Source organism: Nyctereutes procyonoides, unplaced genomic scaffold (genome assembly GCF_905146905.1).
Source record: "Nyctereutes procyonoides isolate TBG_1078 unplaced genomic scaffold, NYPRO_anot_genome, whole genome shotgun sequence".
NCBI lineage: Eukaryota > Metazoa > Chordata > Mammalia > Carnivora > Canidae > Nyctereutes > Nyctereutes procyonoides.
In genome coordinates, this window is record NW_026575042.1 from 8,703,815 (window position 1) to 8,727,850 (window position 24,036).

The window sequence follows — 24,036 nt, forward strand, 5'->3', positions numbered from 1 at the left end:
CTGCCCATTTTCTCCAGCCCCCAGCATTCTATTTTCAAGGTTTACAGCTAACTCCACAAGCAAAATGTCTATACTTGGCCCCGTCTCCTGAGCCCTATCTCATCAGGCGTATGTCCCCGACCATGTCCGGTCAAGGCCATCAGCGGCATCACGGTCCTCAGGGGTGTCATGTCGTGACTGCCATGGTCGATGCCTTGGATGTCTTCAGCCTCCTCAGGACATCTTTCGAGTGGAGTCACGCTCCTGAGCTGGCTTTCACTTTCAGGACAGTCCTCTGCCTAGGCCTTCCCCCACCCACCATGGCAGTGCCCTCCAGACTCCTCGGCTCACCCCTTCTTTCCTGACCTCGAGATGTTGGAGCATCCCGTGGTACAGTTCCCAGGCGCCGTCCCTTCTCTGGCCGCGCTCACTCTAGATGATTCACTCATCCGGTCTCCTGGCTGCAAGTCTCATCTGCACCCTGATGGCTTCTAAATATATATCTCTACCTCGGACCTCTTTCCTGAACTCCAGACTGGAATATCCAGTTGCCTATTCTGTGTCTCACCCTGGACGCTTTCAAATTTAATGCATTCCAATCTAGACTCTTGATTCCCTCTCTCCTTCCCTCCGCCAGCTCCTCCCTTCATCCTCCATTTTAGTGAATGGTAATGCTGTTCACCCAGCTGTTCGGGCCAAAACCACTTTGGGGTGTCCTATCAGCTCTACCCTCAAAGTACATCCAAAATCTGACTGTGTCCCATAGCTTTTCTACTTAAACTCTCTGAGAGAGATGTCCCGGTCATGTCTCTCCTGGCTACTAAAATAGCCCCCCAGCTGCTGGGTAAACTTATAATACGTAGCTCAGGTCAAGTTACTCCCTGCTCTCAACCACTGGTGGCTCCTGCCACCCTGGCTCTTACCACAGCCTGCCAAGCCACAAGTCTGTCCCCCGCCCCCCCGCCTCCCCCCTCCCCGCATTCTGCCTTTCCTCCCACTACACTCTCCCTTGCTCACTTAGCTCTGGCCAGGCCTATGTCTACACTGGCTTTGGGCAAGTGGCAGCATCTGAGCCTCAGTTTCCCCACCTGTAAAACGGTGGGCTGGAGTCAGCTTACAAGCAGAGCGCCTAGAAACCAGGTCCTGGATGCATCTTCTAACCATCAGGCTCTCCACTTAGCTAGAAAGCACCCCATCAGCACGGTCTGGCTGCCTACTCTCCCTTCTCTTCCCCCCGCAAGGCTGAGCTCACAGCAGGGCTGCTCATGTCTGGGGTGAGGCAGATCTTGTCACAAACAGGTAGATTTAGTGAATCCGAGAATTCTAGAAAGTGAGAACTGAACCAAACCTCTGATACCACCTAGGCCAACACTGTCCTTCCACAAAGTTGCTCTGCATGGGCAGGGAGTGTTGCCCTCACCAGCTCTGCTCCCTGCCAATGTGTGGTGCCCAGCCCTGCACACACATCAGGCTTTCCGAAAGGGTTTGATGGCTAAGCCCTGGCCACAGCTCCTGCACTGGAGGCCCACCCTGATCAGTCATCCCTGTCAGAACACAGCACAGCACCCATTGCTGACACATCTTGAGGGGAATGCCTCCACCCAGCCTCAGTGAGGGTCTCTTTTTAGACAAGAAAGTGGGGCCCCAGCCTGCATGGCAGCAGGCAGGGGTATTCACATTCACATTCACTCTCTGGCAGGCTCCTTGGGTGTCCTTGGCATCTGTTTTGTCATCTGTAAAATGAGGACAAGGAATCCCCATCCAAGATACCTCTCTGGCTGGTGTGACGACCCACTGGATCATGTCAGTGACTGGGTGCCTTAGAATGTGCCAAAAGTGGAGTGAGTGGAGGCAGCAGATGTGCTGGTGTGCCTGGCATGGGCTCCTAGGGTTGCCCGGTCTTTTCCACACTCCTTCTCTTTTCTGTTGATTCATTCTTAATCACCTTGGAACCCAGGTCATTGTTCATAGTGGTCCAGAGGTTTTGGATTGTAACATTGGTTTCCTCCTTAGAAAGGACAGAGGATGCTAAGCCAGAATCGTAATGATGTCTGCGGAGCACAGGGCTGTCATGGAGCCACAGATGAGCCAGCGGGCCTGACCTCCACAGCCCACCATGTGAGCTGGGGCCCCCATCCTGTCTCCCTCTTGCCACAGCAGTAAGGTGGGCTGCTCTACAGCCACTTGTAGAGAGGCATGCGACTGCAGCAGTGGGGAGAGGGCCCGGTAATGGCCCAGGGCCAGAGGTGATGCACACATTCCTTACTACGGCATGGCATGGCACAGTACGGCGCAGAGAGCAAGGTACTTACGCCATGACTATCACACTGAAGTCTAGCCAATTCCACGGGTCCCGGAGGAAGGTGAACGCATGCAGGCAGAAGCCTCGAGCCAGAATCTTGACCAGAGACTCAAAGGTGTAAATGGCAGTGAAGGTGTACCTGGGAGGAGAGACCCGCAAGGTTTCTCAGGGAGGCTGCTGCCCGCGGGCCAGATTGGCCAGGCTCCTCACACGCAAGCAGGAGGCCTGTACAGCTCCTTTCTTAAGGAGCCCTCGTACGAGACCCTCGGCCATGCCCCATGGCAGAGCTGGAGCGTTGGTCCAAACATTGGACTAATTATTTCATCTTCACACGTTTACTCAGCATTGCTGAGTGCTCGCCATGCACCCGAATTTTGCATTTTCCCTCCTGCTTATTTTGGCATGAGAAAGACCCTCGACTTCTTGCCTCACCCCAGCCTGGGGGGCCATGCACACAGGCAAATGGTGGCCACTGGGTCTACCCTGTAAGGCCACCCAGATCATTATCACTCCCTCACCCTTGCTTGTGGGTCCTCAGCAGCTAGTGACAGAAGCATGGTCCATGCTCAGCTACCTGCGGGGGCTTGGAAAGGGGGCTGAGGGTCTAACACCTGAGGCTGGGCGGGGTGGCCTGAAGAATCCTGATGCCTAGATGCCAGGACCGTGGCCCACGGACTGGGATGGGAGCCGGCCACACCGGCGCTGCTTCCCTCATCCCCGATGCACTGATGATCCTGTGCGAACACAGCCACAAGACAAGCCACTCTGGTGAGAGAGGCTGTCCCTGATGTTCCATCGGTTCCCTGAAAACAAACCAAACGCCCCAAGGGCCCACCAGGTCTGTTTAAAACTTGTGGGTAAGGTACTTTTCATTTGAGAAGGATGGCCTGGAAGTAAACCATGCAAAGGGTCACTGGAGGCCGCAGAGGTAGTCCTGAAGTGGGGCCAGCCCTGGGCCTTGCCCAGCTGCTAAACCCCCTGGCCACATCCCATTGGACAAGGTGTGCCTGGCACACACTAAGTCCTCGATAAATTATCAGGGTTTTCTTTCAGAGCCTTCTCTGATGGGCCCAGTGCTCTTCAGGGTGGGTCAGGAGGGTATCTCCCATTTTTGCCAACCCAGAGAGCTTCATCCTCAAGGCAAGAAGCTGGCAGGACCAGGAGTGGCCAGAGAGGGAAGGGGCTGGGCCAAGGTCCCTCCAGTTGGGCAAGTCCTGCCGGTGACTTCAGGGGTGACTTCTGGGGCCACAGTATGGAATGGAAAAGAAGGGAGGGAGGGGGCAGGCTACTGAGGCCTTAAGATACTCACTCGACATACTTGGTCCAGGGTGGAGGGTCGTGCTGGGCCATGAACACGCAGTTGGTCAGGATGGTGCACATGATGAGCATACTGAATAGCGTAGCGCTGGTGTCAAGGAAAGCCGTGTGCAGCGGGCCAGCCAGGCCTCTCCTGCCATAGGGTTCTGTCCCCGGGGTTGTCACTGCCATGCCAGTGCTGCCAGGTCAACGAGACAGGGGCTCCGAGGGGACAGACTGGTTGCCAGTCCCTGCCAACAACTCCCCACTGAGGCCAGCCCTGTCCTCTGCCCGGCACTGGCGGCTGGACCCCTGCCCTGCTCTGTAGCCTCTTTGGGGGCCAGCCACCAGACACCACACCATTAGCAGAGTCCCACACAGGGTCCTGGAGGGCAGGGAGGAAGACCCTCGGACCACAAAGGCTTTTACCCACAGCCATGGGGGAGTGCCGTCCTTAGCCCCACGAGGAGGAGGGATTTAGAAGCTGTTCCTCAGGGGTTACTGCTGGGGGGAGAGGACAGTGGGGCTCCCAGTTCTCTCTCCTCCCTTCCCAGAGGCTTTTCACCTTTGGCTCAGGACTTCTCTGAAGGAGTGTTCCGCTGCCCAAACTTATACACCCTGTCAGGACACACTGACCCAGAGGGCACAGGAGATGGCTTCTAGTACTGCCTCCTGCCCTTCACACGTGCTCCACCTCCTGCTCTCCTCCTCTCCCTTCGGGAAACTCCTCAGCTGGGGAACCCCCTCTGAGCAGGGGCATCCCTCAGAATGAGCATCCTCTCTGGGCAGCAGCACCCCCTCTAAGCATGCTGCTCGATCCCTAGGTGACCACACCCCAGGGCATGGGGCATCATCTCTCTTTAAGTGTGCTGCTGATCCCTCAATGTCAATGCCTATCTGTTCCCCCCCCCCCCGACCCCCCAGAAGGGGAACTCTTCAGATGTCAGGACTGTTGTGGGCATACTTCTGGGCCTCCGGTCTTGAATTGAACTGCCCCGGGCTTGTCTGATCCCTGACTCTCTGGCTCCTTCTCTGCTGCTTCAAGCTGGATGGAGCTCTGACTAACCCCCACGGGTCCCTCTCATCTCTGCCAGACCTACAGAGGAGCAAGGGGCAGACCTTGGTCCGCGTAGGGGCTAGGGCACCTCCAAGGGGCCTGAGCCAGAACAGACACCCTGCTGCTCTCACAAATTCCCTCCTCAGCCCAAGAAGAGAGGCTGGGCTTCCTGTGCCCGGTGGCTGCCCCCAGGCTCACGATGTGGCCCCAGTCCCAGCTCTGCAAGCAGCAGCTGCCCGCCTGAGAATCCCTCCGGCTGCCAGGGAGCTGAAGTAATTGAGCCCTAGGGGCCTGCCTCTTTCCTCCCTAGTAGAGCTCCACCCTTTTCTAAGGCCTGGCGGGGCCTCAGGTCTGAGGGGGAGACCAGTGCAGTCACCCTGGAGACTGGGCTTAGCTGGGGTGCTGACTTCTGGGAGACAGCGATGCTGTCCCATCTGGGGAGAGAGAGGAGGGGAGGGAGGCCTCTCAAAGGATCTAGATGCATGCCCTCCACACTCAGTCCTCCTGCTAGGGAATCCAGGGGATCAGGAAATAGCATGCCAAGCCCCACCCCCAGTTTATAATGAATTCTCCAATTTCTCACCTGAGATGAAAGAGGATCAGGCTTTGGGAACCTCCCTCAGCTATAGCAGAGCTGCTCAGCTCAGAGGCCATCGCTCCATGAAGCCCTGATTCCTCCCTGGTGGGAGGACACCTCTCTAGGCCCAGGTGTGTGTAGGGGGGTGTCCCTCAGCTTGAAAGTGGTCCATCCCTCTGCCTGTGGGCAGGTCTCCATGGCTGAGACTCACTCCCTTCTCTCTTACACACGCACATGTTCCCTACACCCAGGCTCTGTGCCAAGGCTGTCCTTACTGGGCAGACAGTTAATATGCCCCTCAACCAGCTTTATTCACTGCCCTCTCCCGTACCCCCACCTGGCCAGATCCACTACTGTGGATCCCAGGTGATTCCTGAAATATGAAAGTAATGACCCTAAGAGCAAATATTTATTGAGCCCTTCCTAGGTGCCAGGCTCTGTTCTCTGTAACCATTAACTAATTCAATTCTCCTAACAACCCAAGGGCAGTGTGTGTGTGAGGGGAGGATTTGTCTCCATTTTGTTCATGAAGAGACTGAGGCACAAGGTCAGACAGGAGGTTACTATAACAGGGAGAGAAACAGTACCCACCCCGCCCACCCCAACCACATCTTCATCCCTGACAAGCACAAATGCTAATTTCTTCAGCAAAAGGAATTTATGGATGTGATTAAATTCAGGGTCTCGAGATGGGAGAGCACCTTGGATTGTCTGGGTGGGCCCAATGTCAGCATAGGGTCCTTCTAAGTCAAAGAGGCAGGCAGGAGGGTTGGATGTCTGTGGGATAATTGCACCAGGAGTTGCTGGCTTTGCACATGGGGGTGCCACAAGCCAAGGAGTCTGCACAGACTCTAGAGACTGGGGAAGACTAGGAACAGATTCTCCCCTAGTGCCTCCAGAGAGGAACGCAGCCCCGCCAATACCCCGATTTTAGCTCAGTGAGAACTTCTTGGATTTCTGACCTCCAGAACTCTAAGATAATAAATTTTTGTTTTTTAAACCACGTTTGTGGTCATTTGTTGCAGCAGTCACACACTGTCGGTACAAGGCTGGTCAATGGCACAGCCCAGCTCAGAGCCCCGGGCTGGCCAGCTCGGGACCCCCAAACAGCCCTGCTGCTGCACTGTCTCTGCATGACAATACCAAGGGTCAGTCTCTCTGCCTCCAGACCAAAGGGCTGGGGGGAGTCACCCTGCTTCAGGGGGAAATGCTACCCCAAACTTGACTTCTACCATTCACAGGGCAGTAAACCAATGAGTGAAGGGCTTTGTAAAGTGTGAGCAGACTGCCACCCAGGGGAGGGATGAAACTGTTCATTATTTTAAAGAATAAACCTAAAGAGCATGTGTGCCTGGCCCTGGGTGGGAGACAGGAGGCATCTGAACAGCTTCATGATGGGATATTATGAGAAACCAGACCAGCCTCTGGCTGGGCAGGAAGGCTTCCTGGAGGAGAAGGCATTTAGGCAGGCACCCAATGCTGGGCAGGGTTCCTTCAGCAACCTATCAGCGCAACTGGTCAGGGTGATGAGGCAAGGTGGGCTGACTGGGGGAGATCCCTCTCAGTGCTCTCACTAGAGCAAAGAAAAGACCCTTGGGCAGAAAACAGCAGTGTGAACAGGCTGCTCTGGGCCAAAAGATTTGGCTGGAGTTCAGGTGAGCTGAACTCAGGCAGCAAGACTTAGAGAAGAGCCAAAGTAGACAGCCCTTCTAAGTGCTGCCAGCCAGGGCCTGGAGCCCATCCTGGGAAATGACAGGAGCTGCCTGCCTGGGTTCTGGCTTTTCTAGACATAGTAACAGGTTAAGGTGAGGTGCAGCAAACTAGACTCTGGAGGCCCTTGAGTGCTGGAAGTTGCAGCAAACTCTAGACTCTGGGGGTCCTTGACTGCTGGAAGCCCTGCCTGGCTCTCTTGACCCCGTGGATGGTCATTCCTGTATGTGTGTGGTCTCCTCCTACCTAGAAGTGCATGATTCTGCTCAAAGCATCCCCAGGTCCCCCATGGAGCTCAGCAGTAGGCCAATACCAGAGAAATGAGTCAAGTGTACCCCAGGCCAGGGCACACCTGTTTGCACTGCCTGGCAGTCTCAGGTTGATGACTAAGCTGGCCCCATGTATGGGCAGAGGCAAAGGCCAGCTCTCTAGGTGGGAGCTCAGCTGAACATCTTCAATCCTGTGGTGTCATTGTGCCCCAACACCCACTCCCAGCCTCATTATGAAAATGCCAGTAAGGACTGCCTGCATGGGTGGCAGGGAATGCCTGAAACTTGGCCTGCCTGTCTTTGGATCCCAAGGAGTCAAAAAAAAAATGCTCGCAAACAGAAGGGATGCCGTGGGGGGCATTTTCATATATTTGTGCCATTCAATGAACATGCACACACACACACACACACACACACTCACACAAACACACACAAACATGTGGTTTGATTGCCCATTTGAATCTGCTAGAGAAACGTGGGTGGATTTTGTGAACAGATCCTGTGCACCCAGGAAGGCAGAAAGCTGCTCCGTGTGAACGTGAGGCCTCTCTGAATGTGACTGCAGTGGAATTGGGAGTTCAGTTGGTTTCTTTTATTTAATCCTGGCAGGAACACACTCTGCAGGATTATAACAAAAATACATTGGAAAAAATAATTCTACATACCCATATTTACTTTTTAGGCCACTTCCCAGGGATGCACTGCAAGCATGGAGCACAGAGAAAAAGCCACTAGCATGTCGCCGTGAGTGCCTGCATCATTAGTAGTGAGTGGGTTTTCTTCCTTGAGAGCAGGCGCTGCCCTCCTGCTCCTTCCTAAATTTGTCTTTGGCCCCTTGCCCTCTCCAAAGGGCCTAGCACATAACTGCATGTGTGGCTCCGGAGGTGTCTGAATGGATATGAAAATGTAAGCTAATCATGGGTAAAGATTTTCAGTTTTGCAAGATGCAAAAGTGCTGGAGATTTGCTACATGACAATATGCACATAGTAAACACCACTCAACTGTACACTTCAAAATGGCTAGGATAGTAAATTTTATGTTATGTGGGCTTTTTTTCCCCACCACCACACAAGAGAATGTAAGCAGAGCGAAAGTTCATTATTTGAAACACAGAATCTGTATGCATTCAAAATTCATAGCGACTGATAATGGGCACGGGATTCCTTTTTGGGGTGATGATATGTTCTGGAATTGGAGAGTGGTGATGGTTGCATCACCATAGGAATATACTAAAATCTACTCAATTGTACGCTTAAAAAGGGTAGGTTGTGTGGTACGTGAATTATATTTCAATTAAGAAAAAAAAATGCGTGGACAGTTTGGGGATTCCCAGGCTTCACACTGGAGCTTCTGGTCTGGTAAGGGCCAGGAATCTACATTTTAAATAAACTGCCCAGGTGAGCCTAAGGTGATCCTCACAAAATGACAGCTGCTAACAACTGCCCAGGGTGGTGTGTGCTCGGATTGTGGGATCCTTGCAAAAATGCAGGCTCTGGGGTGGGGCCCGAGATTCTGCAATTCTTACAAGATCCTCACGATACTGCTGCTACTGGTCTATGTGCTACACTTTGAATGGCAAGGCTCAAGGGCACAGAGGGGCTGCTCCCAAACCTTCCCCCGCAACCCAAGATATAGACCCTTCCTCTCCCCCATTGCCCCCCGAGACCACTAAGGGGCGCTGTTGAGGGCCAGCGGAGTGCTCCCAATCCCAGGCAGTGGAGTGTCAAGGCAGCCCCTGGGAGCCCACTGCAGGGCCTCAACCATGACAAGCCACCTCCCTGGGGCCGCTGCCCTGGGGAACACAGGCCAGCTCTGAGGCCTCAGGGTGGGTTGCGCCGGGGGCAGCAGGTGGTGGGGTGGGCAGGCGGGGCCAGCCCCACACAGCCTCAGCCACTGCTCAGTGGATCCTCTGGCCAGGCTGGGGATGTCAGTTAGGGTGGCTTCATCTGGCTGCCCCCACCCCGGCCCAGTCCAGGGCCCTGCTGGAATCCTGGGGCTGCCGCTGCATCCCTGGGGGCTGCCGTGGCTGCCAAACAGTGCTGGGTTGGTTAGATACCTGGAGGAGAAGCCCCAGGTGGGAGGTGGAGCATGCTTTCAGGGAGGCCACGCCCTTGGAGTGAGGTGGAGACAGCTTAGACCAAGTGAGAAGGCTGGCCTTTCCTCCTCACCAGGCTGTGCCCACACGCTGGCAGGAATGACAACTATTCTTGTAGAGGTCTTATCGCTCTTAGGGGACTGTAAAATTCCCAAAGGGGCAAAGACAGGGTCTTATTCAGCTCCATATACCCAGGGTGCCAGGCTAAGTGCTTAGGAACATTTGCAGAATGGTTCAAAATTCAATCTGGAACTACTCTTGACTCACAAAGTAAGATGAAGCTATGAACCCCAGGCTGCCCCCTGAATAGAGCCCCTTCCCATGGTGTCTGCCCCCCCTAGAGCCACCCTGCTGCTCCCACAGCCATGGCAGCACGTGGGACTTGCCCTGCAAACACACATCTCAGGAACCCCACAAGGAAGGCAGGAGCAAGCCAGAAGAGGGGACAGAGCATCTACGTGCAGAGAACAAGTTTGGCACTGAGCCCCTCCAATTAACCCCTGCAGTGAGGATCAGGGACTGGGCACAGGTGGGCAGGGAACCAGGAAGGGGCATCCCTCATCTCCGCCTGGACAGAAAAAGCCCCTGAGCTGTCAGCATCTGCCTGCGTCACTTAGCTCCTCATGGGGCAGCTGTTTTCCTGAAGCCTCCTGCCCTCCTCGGAGGTTGATGGGTCGTTGCCTCGGCCTCAGGAAAGGTCCATCCAGAGTGGGGATCTGAGGGGCGACCGTGGGCAGCCTGCCACACCCATGGCTAATCATGCTGCAGAGCCCAGCGGCATTGATTCAATTAACAGCCCAGCCAGCTGCCAGCCAAAGGGAGGCTGCCCAGGCCCGCGCAGGGAGACACAGACGCCTCTGGCTGCATGCAGACACCCGTCTCCCCGCCTCCCCATCTGGGGGGCCCCTTTTCTGAAGTCCGCAGAGCAGCCGTGATTGGGTGCTGGCACCCCGTCCCACATCCCATGTCCCACGTGGCCTGAATGAGGCCCCCTGAGGGCCCAAAGGCCAGTCCTGTCCCTTGTCAAACTGCAGCACTCAGGGGCCGCTCCTCCCCAGCCGGCAGCTTTTTTAGGCTGCGGTTTATATAATTTAACGCTAACCAGAGTTCTTTGAGATAACTCTGAAACTGCAAACATTTTGTCAACACCTAATCAAAAAGCAAGTGTTGCCTCCTTTGAAGGATGCCCACATATGAATAAACCAGAGGTCTCTTTACTGGGAAGTGGCTTCTCCTTGGCTGAGCCCCAGTGACCTGCCCGAGGTCCCCGCAAGGGGATGGGGAGGAGGCTGTGGGAGGGGACTTTGGAGCCAAAGCAGAGCCGGGGGACACTGACAGACCTCCTGTCCTCTGGGATCCTCAGCAGACTGGCTTCTAGGATGTGTCTCTACTGAAGAAGCAGGGTTTCCCCCAACTTTCATGTGCCCAAGAATCCCCTGGGATGTTGCTGAGATGCAGATGCTTATTTGGCAGGTCTGCACGTCCAAGAGCCTACATTTCCAACCAGCCACTAGGTGATGACCGTGTTGGATGGTCCACAGGGATGGGCACTGCTCTCGGCCCTAAACACCCTTCCCACCCCCGTGTGGGGCCCAGAGGAAACTCGTGGCAGGGACTCACTGCAAAGGATATGAATGAACCAGAATCTTCACGGCCGCTCTCCGGACAGGGTGGAAGGGACTGAGGACATACAAGGCATTGGTGGCACTGAAGCGGAATATGGTCTTGCCTTTATTCAGCACGATGAAGGTCTGTGAACAGAGAGCTGCTTTAGGTTGGGGCAGGAGCCCATAGACCCCTGAGGAGAGAGGATTTTGGGGGGCAGCTGTTGGCTCTGAGCCGTGGAACCCTAGCTAAGGGTTGGGTGGAAGGAAGAGAGGGATTGAGAGAGGGGGAAAGGACAAGGGAGGGCAGCCAGCCCGTTCCGCAGGTCAGCAGCGGCTCACAGTGTTGCCCATGGCTGTAGTGGGATAAGGTCAAGTTTAGGGGAATGTCAGGCTGGGTGGGACTGAGTTTAGTTTCAAAATTACAGTCCTGACAAGAGGGGGGCCTCTCATGATCCTAGCTGAGATTATTTTCCCAGGAGAGGCCAGGATGTGGCTGATGCCCGCTCCTTCCCCTCCACCCTTTTGAGCCCTTCCTGCCTGCTGGGGAGTGATGGGCTAGTTAGGGAGTTGGGTCAGGAGAGAAGACTAACAGGTGAGTGGTAGGGATGGGAAAATGTAGACCCCAGCCCAGGAGAGAGAAGCTTTCCCTGAGGCCCTGTCTCTCTGGGTTCAGGGCAAGTGTCAACCCTAGCCCATCCCAGAGGAGATGACCTAGGGTCTCCCCCCTGGGAGGATCTTAAGCAGCCCAAGGTGGACTTTCTCCCCAAGCTTCCAGAAGATGCAGTCCACCCAGCACAATGGGGCCTGGGACTGGACAGGAGGTGCTGGCGGCTGAGCTACCAGTGCCTCCCCAGCTCCCCAGGCTAAGGCTGGCACAGCTGAGGTGGCATGGCTCTGGGGTTGTGCTTCTCTAAAGGCTGAGCTAGTGAGACAAAGTTCTATTTAATCTGAGCTGGGGAGATCAGCTGACTGGATATATCAAGACCAAAAGCTCTGCTTGTGTCACCCCTTGGGACGTGGGGCAATGTGGTCAGGGGTCAGCAAGAAGAGTCAGAAGGTTAGAGGCCAGAGTCATGCCTGGGCCATGGTTCAAGTATTCCTGATCACAGTGTTAGAAAACAGGGTCCCTGACTGCTTCTAGGCTCAACTGCCACCAGCCCCCAAAAGCCTAGCCCTGCTTTGACTCCATCCTCAGTTGGGTCCTCCTGCCATGCCTTCCGCCTGTCCCAGCTGACTCTAACGTAGCTGTCACTCTGACTGGCCACTGAAAGCTGGACTGGCCACCAGCTTTGACCTTCACTCTGACCCTAATTCTTCTAGCTGTGACCCACCATGACCTAGGCCTATCTACCCTGACTAATCCCAGCTTCTGGCCTCACTCTGACCCCAATGGTAACCCCTGGCCCTGACCTCAACCCCACCTGCATCACCTGAACCAAGGAGAAGCACAACCAGGTTCAAGATCTCTGCTCCCACCTGTGTGTATAGATTGGGTGGGCTCTCCCTTTAGCCACTCACATTCATGCCCACACCCACTCCCATCACACACAGAGACAATGGTGTACCCCTCCCCCGTCGGCTCTTGGTCTAGCTTCAGTCTTAAAGCACGGTCACACACACTCAGGCGCCTGGTGATACGGACACACAAGATTCACACTGCCGCATGTCCACACTTGCCTTGTGAGCACCGACCCGGTCTGCCTGCCAGCGTTTTCCAGGCCTTGGTACTGACTGCAGTGCTGTGAGGAGCTACCTTCTTCCTCAGTACCTGGCCTTCTGGGGAAATGCCTCCACCAGATGCAAACCCTCCTCCCTCCAGCAGTGAGGCCCAGAAGTATGGGCAACTGGCTAGGGACCGGGCCTCTGCAGGAGCCCTGTGGCCTGAGAGGTGAGGCCAGGGCAGGGCACCCAGGTAGGGGAATTCACCTCCTAGGTGGAAATCCCTGCTGGAAGAAAGCCTGAGTTGCCCTGCCTGGTGGTCAAAAGCTGCTTCCTCTCCCTATACCCAGGAGGACGATGGCAGAATGAGCTCCCTCCTCATCCCTCTCAGGCCTCCTGTTGGCCTTCACAGACTCAAGACCACCTGCAAGGCCCAGCAGCTGCTGCTACCACCCCAGCCCGAGCTACCCAGGCACAGCCAGCACCCAGCGAATTCTCCAGGCAGGAGGGTGTGGGCTACATGCTGTCCCGAGTAGGAGAGGGGACCACGTGCTGTGCTCTGGAGCCCACACTCAACTCAAGACCGGACTTAGGACTCAAATCCAAATTGCCAGCCCTGCAGGACGGGAGGAGTCTGCCCAAGGGGAAAGTCTAACGGCAGAGGACTCCCACAGAAGGCACACCACAAGGAGGCAAGATTCAACTGTGACTGCCCGCTTCTTCTCTTCTAATACCAAACCATATCAGGCTGCGTAATTCTGGCTTTTATTCTGGAATAAAATTAAAATGATTGGAATACAGATCCCCAATGACTCACTCCCCCAGAGCCCAGGGAGCCCACCCCAAACACAGCCCCATATGGAGGCGAGGCCTTCTCCCTATCTGCTGCGCTGACAGGGGAGCTGCAGGAAGGTGTGGGCAGGGAGGTGGGCGGCAGTCACCTTTTGGGTGCTATAGAAGGGGTCCAGGTCCTCCAGGGGCTCCCCGATGAGCTCTCGGGGCGGGTTGCCATAGAGATCTGGCAGCTTTTTGGAGGCCTGCAGGTCCAGCTGGGGCCGGGGAGCCTCCTCCTCGGGCAGCCCTTCCCGGCTCTCCTGCGAGGCGGCCGAGCCTCGGGCTTGCTTCTCTGCCATGCGCTTCTCGATGGCCGCCAGGGACTCCCGGGTGAACCTGCGGAAGCTGCTGGTGCCCCGAGGTAACAGGAAGTCTGCCATCTTCTCATCCTGCTTCTGGGGCACAGGCAGTCCTCGTGTGGCCTGTGGGGAAGCCAGAAAACACAGACGCAGTGCGTCATGCTATGTCCAGGCCCAGGGGGCAGGGTGGCCACACCTGCTGGGGAGGGGCTGTGCTGGTGGAGGGAAGGACGAGGTCTGCCCAGATGGTCCAGGCCACGGTTCCCAACCTCTCCAGAGGCACACCTGGCCGACACGGGCCTGGGCAAACCCAAGGTCCTCCAGGCTATGGGTTGCGTGGGGACCCGAAAGATGGTCCCCTTCCCATCCCTATGAGCACATCTGATGGCAAGTAGGCAAGAGGGGCTGTGTTGCTCAAGTCCTCTGTTCTGCCCTACTCAACCCAAAAGTGAACACTTGCACCTCTTGGTTCTTTAACCAAGCCACAAAGGTACTGACAGTCTCTGGACTAGGAGGGACACTCCCTGGGGCAGGTCTGGGACCTGTCATCTTTTTATTCCAGATCCTTGGCAAGGCTGGTCCTGAGCAAATGAATGATGGTAGGAATGATGAAGATTATGCAGGTGAGGGAAAGGCATTAGAAGGTACCCAGTGCCACCCCTGCTCTCAAGCTCATCCCTTCTATAGGAAACCCTGGGGCCTGTGGAAGGTGATCAGAGGCCTCCTGGGCCAGCGCCCAAAAGCACCCACTTCTTTTCTGGGAAAATACAACCTGGGCGGTGGGGCAAAGGGTGGGGGATACTCTGTCTGTCTCCCCACTGCACCATCTGCCTGCAGGGGGAGGGTGCCCAGACTTTACTTGGGGCATGGAGGTACCAACACATGAAGGGGCATCTGTGTCCACCCAACGAGACCCAGGTAAATCCCATGGGTTTTTGGAAACAACAGGGTAACAATTTTGGAGTTGTCATCCAGATGCTACCCTGGGGTACACACGGGTGATAAAGCCCTGCTGAGAGGACCCTCCTCAAATCCCCAGGATGGGCATCTTTCCAAAAATGGGAAACTCAGAGAATCGTGGACTCTTCACACCTCTCCACTTGATCCCCTCCTCCCCCATCTGAACAAATGAGAGCTGATACCAAGTGACAGCAGAACCAGAAAATAGTCACCACCGTCCACTGGGGCATCCAACCAGCACACACATGTGATGCCAAACCGGGAGAATGTGGGCCCCAGTGGCCTCAAACGATCCAGGACCTGGTGTGAACATGCTCTGCCTATGACATGGAGACCAAAGAATGTGCTCCTGACTGTCCCAACAAAACAGGATGTGGCAGACACAGCTCCTGACTGGGACACCACCGGGAAGGGAGAGGCGGTGTCGCTAATTACCACATCAAACCCAGGAATGGCTGGGCACTAGCTCAAGAGGGCAGGGTGGACACCTGTTGGAGATCTCTGCCAGGACAGAATCCCTTTCCGTCAACCAAAGGCAGGCTTTGCCTTGATCTCACTCCCGTGAAACATGTCACCAGTGACCCCAGGGATCTGCCACACCGACCCTTGCACACAGCTTCAAAGGGCCCAGGCCCGGGATTGCTGTGAGGCAGGCACCTGGCCAGGTGACAGGTAAACAGTGAGCAAGCACAACACAGCCAGGTCTCAAGAGGGCTCCTCCGGTCCCCAGGGAAGTGCAGCAAGGAATGCGTGAAGGCGAGTCAGAGGAGAGGTCCTAGGACCTAGCACTTTAAGAACCACTCCATCCCTCAGGGTCTTGTTCCTCTGTTTCATTCAAGTCAAGTTAAAGGAACATCTCTGTTAAAAATAGCAGGTGGGGGAGTAAGCTCTCATTTTGTAAAAGCATGTCCCTGTCTAGCTTCCATCTTTGAGTGAGCAAGAACGGTGTCTGTAACACTCATCACCAAATGTGAATGGTGACTTTTTTTCCTCCACCGATAAACATTTGGGTAATTTTACACTTTCTTTTTTGCCCTTTTCTTCAGTGCTTGAATTGCTTATGCTGATCTTGTATTATTTTTATAAAAACAACAAAGTCATTAGGCTTTACTTAAAAAAGAAGAAAGAAAAAAAAAAAAGCCAGTCTGGATGACAACAGCCCTTTCAGGGCAATTCGCTCCACCATCAGCAATCACTAGTCAAGTAAATCAGGAAGCCTCCTCTTTGGCTTGGAATTATTTCCTAAAAATAGTGTTCTCTGTCTCACTGTATCCATCTGTGTCCACATGCCTGCAAGGGTTCTGGAGACACGTGTATGCTCATGGACCTGCAGAGGCTCACCGGCATATACTGTGTGTGTGTGTGTGTGTGTGTGTGTGTGTGTGTGTGTGTGTGAGAGAGAGAGAGAGAGAGAGAGAGAGAGAGAAGGTGCATGCACATACAAGCTTACACCTGCATATACGTCTATTCTAGTAAAGGTGGTTTCAAAATGTGTATTGAAATCAATGATTCATGCAGATTGGTGCACAGAGCCTAAGTGTACAGGTGGGCGAACTTCCGCAAACTAATCACACCTGGTAACAGCACTCGGGTCAAGAAAAAAATTGTCCCCAGTCCCTCACACTTGGATTCCCCTCCAGTTGCTGACTACCCTCCCCGGTCAAGGGCAACCACTCTTTCTTGACTGCTAACAGCATAGATAGCTTTGCTTGTCTGCGGAGTTCAGGGGTTCCTAACAGCCTCCTGGACGGATGGGAAAGAATTCAGGGCAGGAAGAACCACTTCTCCCTCTTCCCAACGTCTAACTGCAACTGAGCACTTCCCTCAATTATGAATGCAGGCAGCAAAGTGATAGCGTTAGCAGTGCCTGTGACCAAGAGAACCTGCACATATTTTCCTATTCCGTGACAGGTGCCGCAAACATCTCAAATATCAAGAAGGCTTATTGATACTTAAGCATTGCAATGCTTATTAGACCCACTGCCAGATCTTATTATTGAACACGTTAATAAAGAAGTGCTGACGAGGGGAGCCTAGGTCGAGAGAGGGTCTTGTTCCCAGTGGCCTCCAGTGGAGCACCCAAATCCTTAGAACTCGGTGGTTTCTGAACCCAGAGGAAGTTCCCTGCGCCCGGGCAGCCAGGCAGCCTCAGGTTGCAAAGTAAACCAGTCAGGAGTGTCCTTTGTCTCAGGCCCCGAAGGCGGTGCATGGTGGGCGGGCAGAATGGATCCATTTTCTCCCTTGTTCTCTCCCTGCCTGCACCTGGCTTTGGCCTTGTTCTTCCTTCAGCAGCTCAGGGCCCACGCCCTGTCTGTGGCTGAGATTGGCTGAGTCCTGGCTGCAAGGTTTCCGGTGATGCCAGGGTAAGGAGGGGCTGGGGGGCGGTCCGAGGACACTCCAGGCTCAGGCCCAGCCATACACCGCAGGCCTAGGGGACAGGCCCCCTGCTTGCCACGGGAGGCCCCACTTCTGGCTGAGGTAGAGCAGAGGGTCTCTGTCTTGTACGGATCCAACATTTGGGGAAGCCTGGGCCTGATTGATTCCAAGACCATTCCTCTAGAAGCAACACCCCCACGACTGTCTCCTCCTGTCCAGGACAGCTTCTCCGTCTACACTTACTCCGTCTACACTTGGCCCTTAGCTCTTCCCTGGGCTGAAACAGCTTCTTCCAAGGGACCACTCTTCTCAGCCTGACTTAAGTGCAAAGGGCCCCTGACTCCATCCTATTCCAAGTTTATTATTTCCATTTACTGGGGGCATCTCCCCCAAGGTTCTGCTGGCTCCCAAGAGTTCAGGGAAGCAAAATGTGAACCCTCCCCCTTTTTTTTTTTTTTTAAGATTTTATTTATTTACTCATGAGAGACAAACAGGGAGAGGCAGAGACATAGGCAGAGGAAGAAGCAGGCTCCCTGCGGGGACCCCAGTGTGGGACTAGATCCCAGGACCCCGGGATCACGTCCTGAGCCGAAGGCATTCACTCAACCACCAAGCCACACAGGTGCCCCATGAACCCTCCTTTTTAAACTCTTTCCTCCTGATCCTTTCCTCTGACAAGGGCTACACTCTCAAAGCACCATCAAACACCCCAGCCTCCACTCCCACTGTTGCTCCCAGGGACGGGCCTCCTCTCCCAGCTGGGACTGTGCTGACCTCATGGCCATTGGCCTCCCCCCTCTTTCCCCTTCCATTGTCCACAGGCAGCTCTACCACTCCTTGTCTCAACCATCCCCAAACACATCCCCTGTCCTCTGCCCTGTGTGATGGCAAGGCCACCTCAGGCTCTTCTCACCACCCCACCTTCTCCAGGACACCTTCTATGGTTGCCCACCCACACCTAACTCCCTCCTCTGGGCATCCAGCCCTTTCCTGCATCCCGGCCTCAGCTGCTTTCTGTTAGTCCCTGGGGGGAGTCTGATTTCACCAAACAGCCTGAAAACCTCTTCTGAGGGGAGGGTCAGGTCCCCCTCCCTCTTGAATCTCTGGCCTGTACATGTGGGGATTCACAACAGGATGGAGATGCCATGAGGGACACTAGGATTGCCCAGAAACCAGAGCCCTATGGACTTGCCTCCTCTAACTCTTCAGTTGGCCTTCCTGAAGGAAGATCCTGAATGTATGGGGCACAGAGCTGGTGCTCAATCCATAGTGGTGACAATGCTATAACGTGGAACATGACAGAGTGCAGCTGTGGAGACTGTCCAGGGTTGGGGCATGATGCTCCAGACTTCTCTGGTTTCAGCATTAAGATTCCTATAGCCTGAGAGGGGATACCCTTCCGTCCAGGACAAACCAGAATGGCTGGTGCCCTGTGGGGTGAAGAGGGGCTGGCCTAACCTCTTCTTACAGTGCTTTCCAGACCATTCCCCTCCGGGATCCCAAGGCAGGCATGCTCCAACATCCTGAGTCACTTCTAGCATTTCAGTGCCTTGGAATCGCAGCCTCTGAAACACAGTATGCAAAGAATATTCTTTGCCATGTAAATTTATGCAAGGCGCTCTGTGGAAGTGGTTCCTAGGCTTCCTAGAAAATCTCTACTGGCTTCCTCTGCTCCTCGCTCCTCTCTCCTGCCCTGGAGGCTCAGGCCATCTGTGCTCTTGTGCCATGGCCCTGCCTCCTACAGCCCCTCAGTCCTAAAGCAAGAAGCTCAGGGGAGAGCGTGTGGTGCCCATGAAGGTTCACTTCCCACAGGTGGAGGTGAGGGCACTAGGAATGAATTCATTTTTCCTTGAGGAGAATGAGTTAAAACTAATTAATACCTCAACTCATAGGCTCATTTTATTAATCAGACTATTCAGTGAACACTTAATCAGCACCCACTGTGTACATGGTCCTACAAATGACTTCACAGAATACTTTTCTTCCCAAGGTCATGGATCCTAAGTCAACAGGTGATGATGAGGAGATAAGGACCAGTCCTCGGCAAAGAGGCTCCATGGTAGCTTGTAAGGACATTTCTATTCAGCTTTGCTGAGATGGGCAATGAAGAGATGCCTTGGGCCAGAGAACCCAGCCCTGTGCCCAGCTCTGCTTCTGCCTTTGGCCTCCCTAATTCCCTCTCTGCAAGGTATTCTATTTCTATGTGGAGTAGGGACATGGTTAGATTGCCTGTGTGGTTCTGGGTCCACTTATTGCCATGTGTCCTTGGACAAGTCAACTGATGTGTTTCTGCCTCAGTTTTCCCATTTGTAAAATGGGGTTAATAATCATACCAATTTCACAGGGCTGTTCTGAGGCACAGATTATCAATACTTACACAGGCTTGACACATGGGAATTATTTCATGAATGCCAGTTGGTCTTATCATTGTGGTTGTTGTCACTACTTTTTTTCCTACGAGATCCAACTCAGAAGATCCTCCTCTGAAAAACCTGTCTTGCTGCCCACCCCAGCCAGCCCTCCCTGCCTGGCTGGCCTTCCCTTCTCTGCATTCCCAGAACACTTGTATTCCCATACCCACTTTATCATAGAATGGAGTAATTTACTTCCACACCTGCCTCTCCCTTCAGCTATGTTCTGAGCTCCCAAAGCACAGTCTGGCCCACAGAGGTGCCTCTAAGGGCCTGGTGAATGAATGAATGAGTGCCAGATTAACCTTCCTATTGCCCAGCCACTAAGCCACACCGTGAGCTTGGACAACGTCACAACATTCTGGACCTTGGTTTTCTCAACCACGAGCTGAGTGGGCCATTCCAGCAGTATCACGTGCTCACCATGTGCCCAGGACTGCTGTAAGCACTATTGTGATCACCTTATTTCATCCTTGCAACAATTCTAGGGAGAGGGGATTATTATCCGTTTTACAAAGGGAAAGCTGATGCTTAGAGGTTAAGTAAGCAAGCCCCAGTCTATCTGAAGCCAGGTCTCATGAAGCTACTACATTGCCTCCTAACTCTGATGACACAGAGGGGCAAGGTCTACCTGTGGCTGCCCCCCTGGGCGGGGCACGTCTGTGATCCCCACTACAAAGCTAGGAGTCCCGCCCTGTTGGCCTCCTCCGAGGTTGGTCTTCCCTCTCAGCAGCCTGGCTGGCTGACCTGCCTATGCCCACGCGTGGGCAGATACTCCCAGGGAGACTTGGCCGATTTCTGCCAATGCCCAGAGTGTCAGCAGTTTCTCTGTCAGAAATGATTCCCCAGCAGTTTTTCTCTCCAGCTCTGGGACTGTTCAACTGCCCTGTCCAACAGGGTAACCACCCAGCCCACCTGGCTACAGAGTACTTGGAATGTGGCTAGTGCCCATCAAGATGTGCCATTGTATAGTCCATACCCATTCTGAAGGCTTAGTATGGTAACAAATGTCAACTATTTCATTATTAACTTTTAAACACTGACTACAATTTACGCTGATAATATTTTGGATACACGGGTTAAATAAAATGTTAAAATTAATCTCACTTGTTTCTTTTGACTTTTAAAATACGGCTACTAGAAAATTTTAAATTGCATATGTGACTTGCATTTGTAGTTTGCATTCTGTCTCTATTGGATGGCATTCCCTCCCAGCGCCAGGCCCTAAACCCTTACAGAGTTCCACCTGCATTAGGCTGGGCCTCAGGCAAGCCTGGGGGTGGGGGAGGGAAGAGAAACGGAGGGGGTGAGGGGTGGGGATAGGTTGAAAGAGAGTTGTCTTCAGCAATCCAGAGAGTGGCCACCCCGGTTCAGGGCAGCGGCCGGGAGTGGTAGTGCAGCCCCGAGCCACAGGTTGGGGAGAGGGGGGGGGAAGTGGGAGGGGTCGAAAGCATCCCTCCAGCCCGGGCAATTATGTGCACAGTCCTGGCTCTCCCAGGGTAACCGCTTGGACAAAGGCTCAGTGGGGGTGCCAGCTGGTGCTCGTGGCCTATGCATTCAGGTCCTTGCTCCCAGATCAAAGGCACATTGGCACGTCCTTGTGCAAGGCCTCAGCTAACCGGCTCCCTGCAGGCTCCACTCCTTTGAGGCTGCACAGGCATTAACTCTGTCTAGTCCGGATCCCGATCTTTGGGGCGGACGATCCCGATCCGATCAGATCCCGAGGGGGCTTTCCTTCTCCAGTCCCTAGCCCAGCCCCCACCAATCTGGGGAAGTCCTGCAGCATCCCCCCCAATCCCTTCTGGAGGCGAACACACCCACCCCAGAAGCCGGGGATGCCCTCATTTACATGCATTTGCATCTCATTTATTCCAACACTCAGGCTGAAGCCGAGGCTAATTCTGCTGACAGGAAAACCCTACCGGCTTGCTCTGCTGAAGTGATTCCCCAGGCAGGATAAAATGGGGTCCCTGAGACCAGGCCCCTCTATTTGGAGTGGGAGCTGAGAGGAGAGCTGGAATGGGGCGGGGGCACCTTTGGCTCGAGCCCTGGACTCAGCCAAAGCCTCTGTTTTTTCAAAGTCCTCCTTCCCCACGGTAAGGACAGCCCGATGGGGGCTTGGAAGTGGCTCAATCATCTTGAGTTCAGTGGTGTTTGGTATTTCTGGTGCCAGGTCAGGGGATTTGCAAACTCCCCAGGTCATTCAGAGCCCCCTCCACAGGGCAAGTGGCATCCCCTTCCCCCCAAGCCCGAGTCTGCCTTGTAACCCCATTTACTGCTGCATGCACAGGGGATCGGTGCCATTATGCTGGGAGGCCCTGAGATGGTGATCAAGACCCAGGGCTGCTGCCTACAGGCCTGGGGTCTCCAGGGTGGGGACCTGGGTGATCCATGATGTGACCACACAACTCAGAAGTCAGGCAGCTGGCTCCACCAACTAGGGCTGCCCGGACTGTGGACCATCTGTACCCACTACACACTACACACAGTCAGGCAAGAGGGTGCTGCTCACCTGTGGCCTAGGAAGCATCCTGGTGGCACACAGGTGCCCACGAGACAGCAGTCAGCATCTTAAGCCTCTCTACAGCCCTATTTCTCTCAACTCATTTTTCTCAATACCTGGGCTAAAGAAAAAAAAAAAAAAGGACTTCACAGGGCAACTGTGCACTGATGCCATGGCAATTGAAGCACTTATGGAGCACCTACTATGTGCACTGAGGGAGACAGAGTTGCCCTAGAGAAACCCGGTGGGGGCTTAGGGTCCCTTAGCCCCCAGAGACAGATCCATCGATCCACTCATACCCAAAATCTATGCCACAAAAGTGTTCATGACATAGTATAGGCATATCTGCAATCCTTTTCCCCCATTACTTTTTGAAATTGAGGTATTATGTATTATATATATATATATATGAAAAAGCACAGATTTTAGGCGTATAGGTGAATGAGTTTTAACAAATGCATATACTTGCATTACTACCACTCCAGTTAAGGCAGTAAACCTTCCCACCACTCCAGAAAGTTCCCTAGTGTCCCCTTCCGGTGAACTCTGCAGATTTCTATCACCATAGATCAGTTTTGCCTTTTCTAGAACTTCACATCTATAGAAACATAACGCATGGGCTGTTTGCGTCAAATGTTCTTCTCGACATAACGCTTCTGAGACGTTTACTTTGTATTTGTTGGTGACTGCCATCTGAGTTCCCTTTGCAATGCACTGTGACCGCATGTGACCCATCCGGGGACAAGTCCTTAACTCAATCACAAAAGGCAAAGACTGGAAAGGACCTGAAGTCCAGCTATCTCTGGGGACGAACGCCCCCAGGGGATCCTTAGGGAGTATTTTTCTCTCCTTCCCTCAGACATTTCCTGAAACAGAAACTCAGCAATTATACATCTAACAGGCACCCAGCTCAGCAAGCGAGTGGGGGCTTTCCCTGGGTTTCCACTTTTGTTAGCAACGAGCTGTCGCTTTATTTAACTGGCAGTCTGTGCTGCATCAACCCACCACGGGTGGTGGTGGTTGTGGTGGTGGTGGTGGTGGTGGTGGGGCTGGCGCTGCAAATGGCCAGTCCAGCTCAAGTCTGGCTGTAGTGGGCAGGCCTCCTCTGCCCCTCTGGCTCCCCACACCCCTATACCAGCTGGGTATCCCTTGGAGGGGGGATGGACTCAGGGGCTGGGATTTTTGCCAGGCTGGGTCCCAAGGCAGGAAGCAATGCTGGGCAGCAGAGGGCAGGCTCTGGCTCTGAGGGGCTCTTTGGACCACTTCCCTGTTACTTGCTGGCCCAGGTTGATGAGGCTGGGGCTGTGATGGCCACTCAGGAAGCATTGATGGGGCTGGGATGGTCCCTCCCAAGGTCTGATTTTTCTCCTGATCTTAGATCTCCCAGCCTGGCCAGATGGAGGGTCGGGTAATGTAGCCGGAGAAGTGAGATCAGTGCCTCAAGCTAGACCACTCCCTGCCCCGCCATCCCTTTGAACGCTGCCTCTTGAGTCAGGCCCTGCCTTCACACAGGACTTCGAGGAATCAATACCCGCCAGAAAGGCATTTACCACCCTCTTGATGCCAGGAAGAGCCTTTCTGCTGTTCAAAATCCATTCCCAGAAAGCACGGGGACTGCCTGGGCAAGGCCCGGGTGGGGCCGGGGCAACATGGGCCCAAGCACAGCTGCCCGAGTGCCCGAGTAACCTTGAGGCCAGGGGCTGACGGCACCGGCTCGGCCTCCAGGACGGTCCGGAGGGAGCACACGGCCCTGTGTGCTGGGATGACAGCAGTGGGATCTCCAAGGGGGGAGGGACCTTCGCGTGGCCACACAGCCGCCACGAGAGCGGCTCTGTCCGTTCACTTACTTAAACACCCCTGTGGGGGCTCGACTTCCCACCGCCTCCCTGGAGACTCCGCCAGGGGAAGAAACTGAAGAGGAGGAAGAAAGAACTAAACACCAGCCCCGGAGCAGAAACGTTCTCTCCCCACAACAGGCCCCGATCCCTTTCGTCTCTCCAAATTCTGTGTGACCTGCCATGGCTGGGCTCTAATCACACCTCCTCTGGGCACCCTCCCCTGGCAGCTCTGGGCCACACTGACCCCCACCTCCACCGAGTGT

The 24,036-nt window shown here is 54.3% G+C and overlaps 1 protein-coding gene across 4 annotated transcripts in view; it reads right to left on the reverse strand.

Moving 5' to 3' along the window:
* Positions 1-24,036, reverse strand: part of SCN5A (sodium voltage-gated channel alpha subunit 5) — a 95,097-nt gene that overhangs the window by 65,278 nt on the left and 5,783 nt on the right. For all 4 annotated transcript variants that reach the window (XM_055321550.1, XM_055321547.1, XM_055321551.1 and 1 more), the window contains exons 2-5: positions 13,494-13,808; positions 10,919-11,037; positions 3,591-3,680; positions 2,292-2,420 (exon numbers count right to left, since the gene is read on the reverse strand). In XM_055321550.1, the coding sequence (XP_055177525.1) occupies positions 2,292-2,420; positions 3,591-3,680; positions 10,919-11,037; positions 13,494-13,766 (611 nt within the window). In that variant the 5' untranslated portion in view covers positions 13,767-13,808. The remainder of the gene's footprint in view (positions 1-2,291; positions 2,421-3,590; positions 3,681-10,918; positions 11,038-13,493; positions 13,809-24,036) is intronic.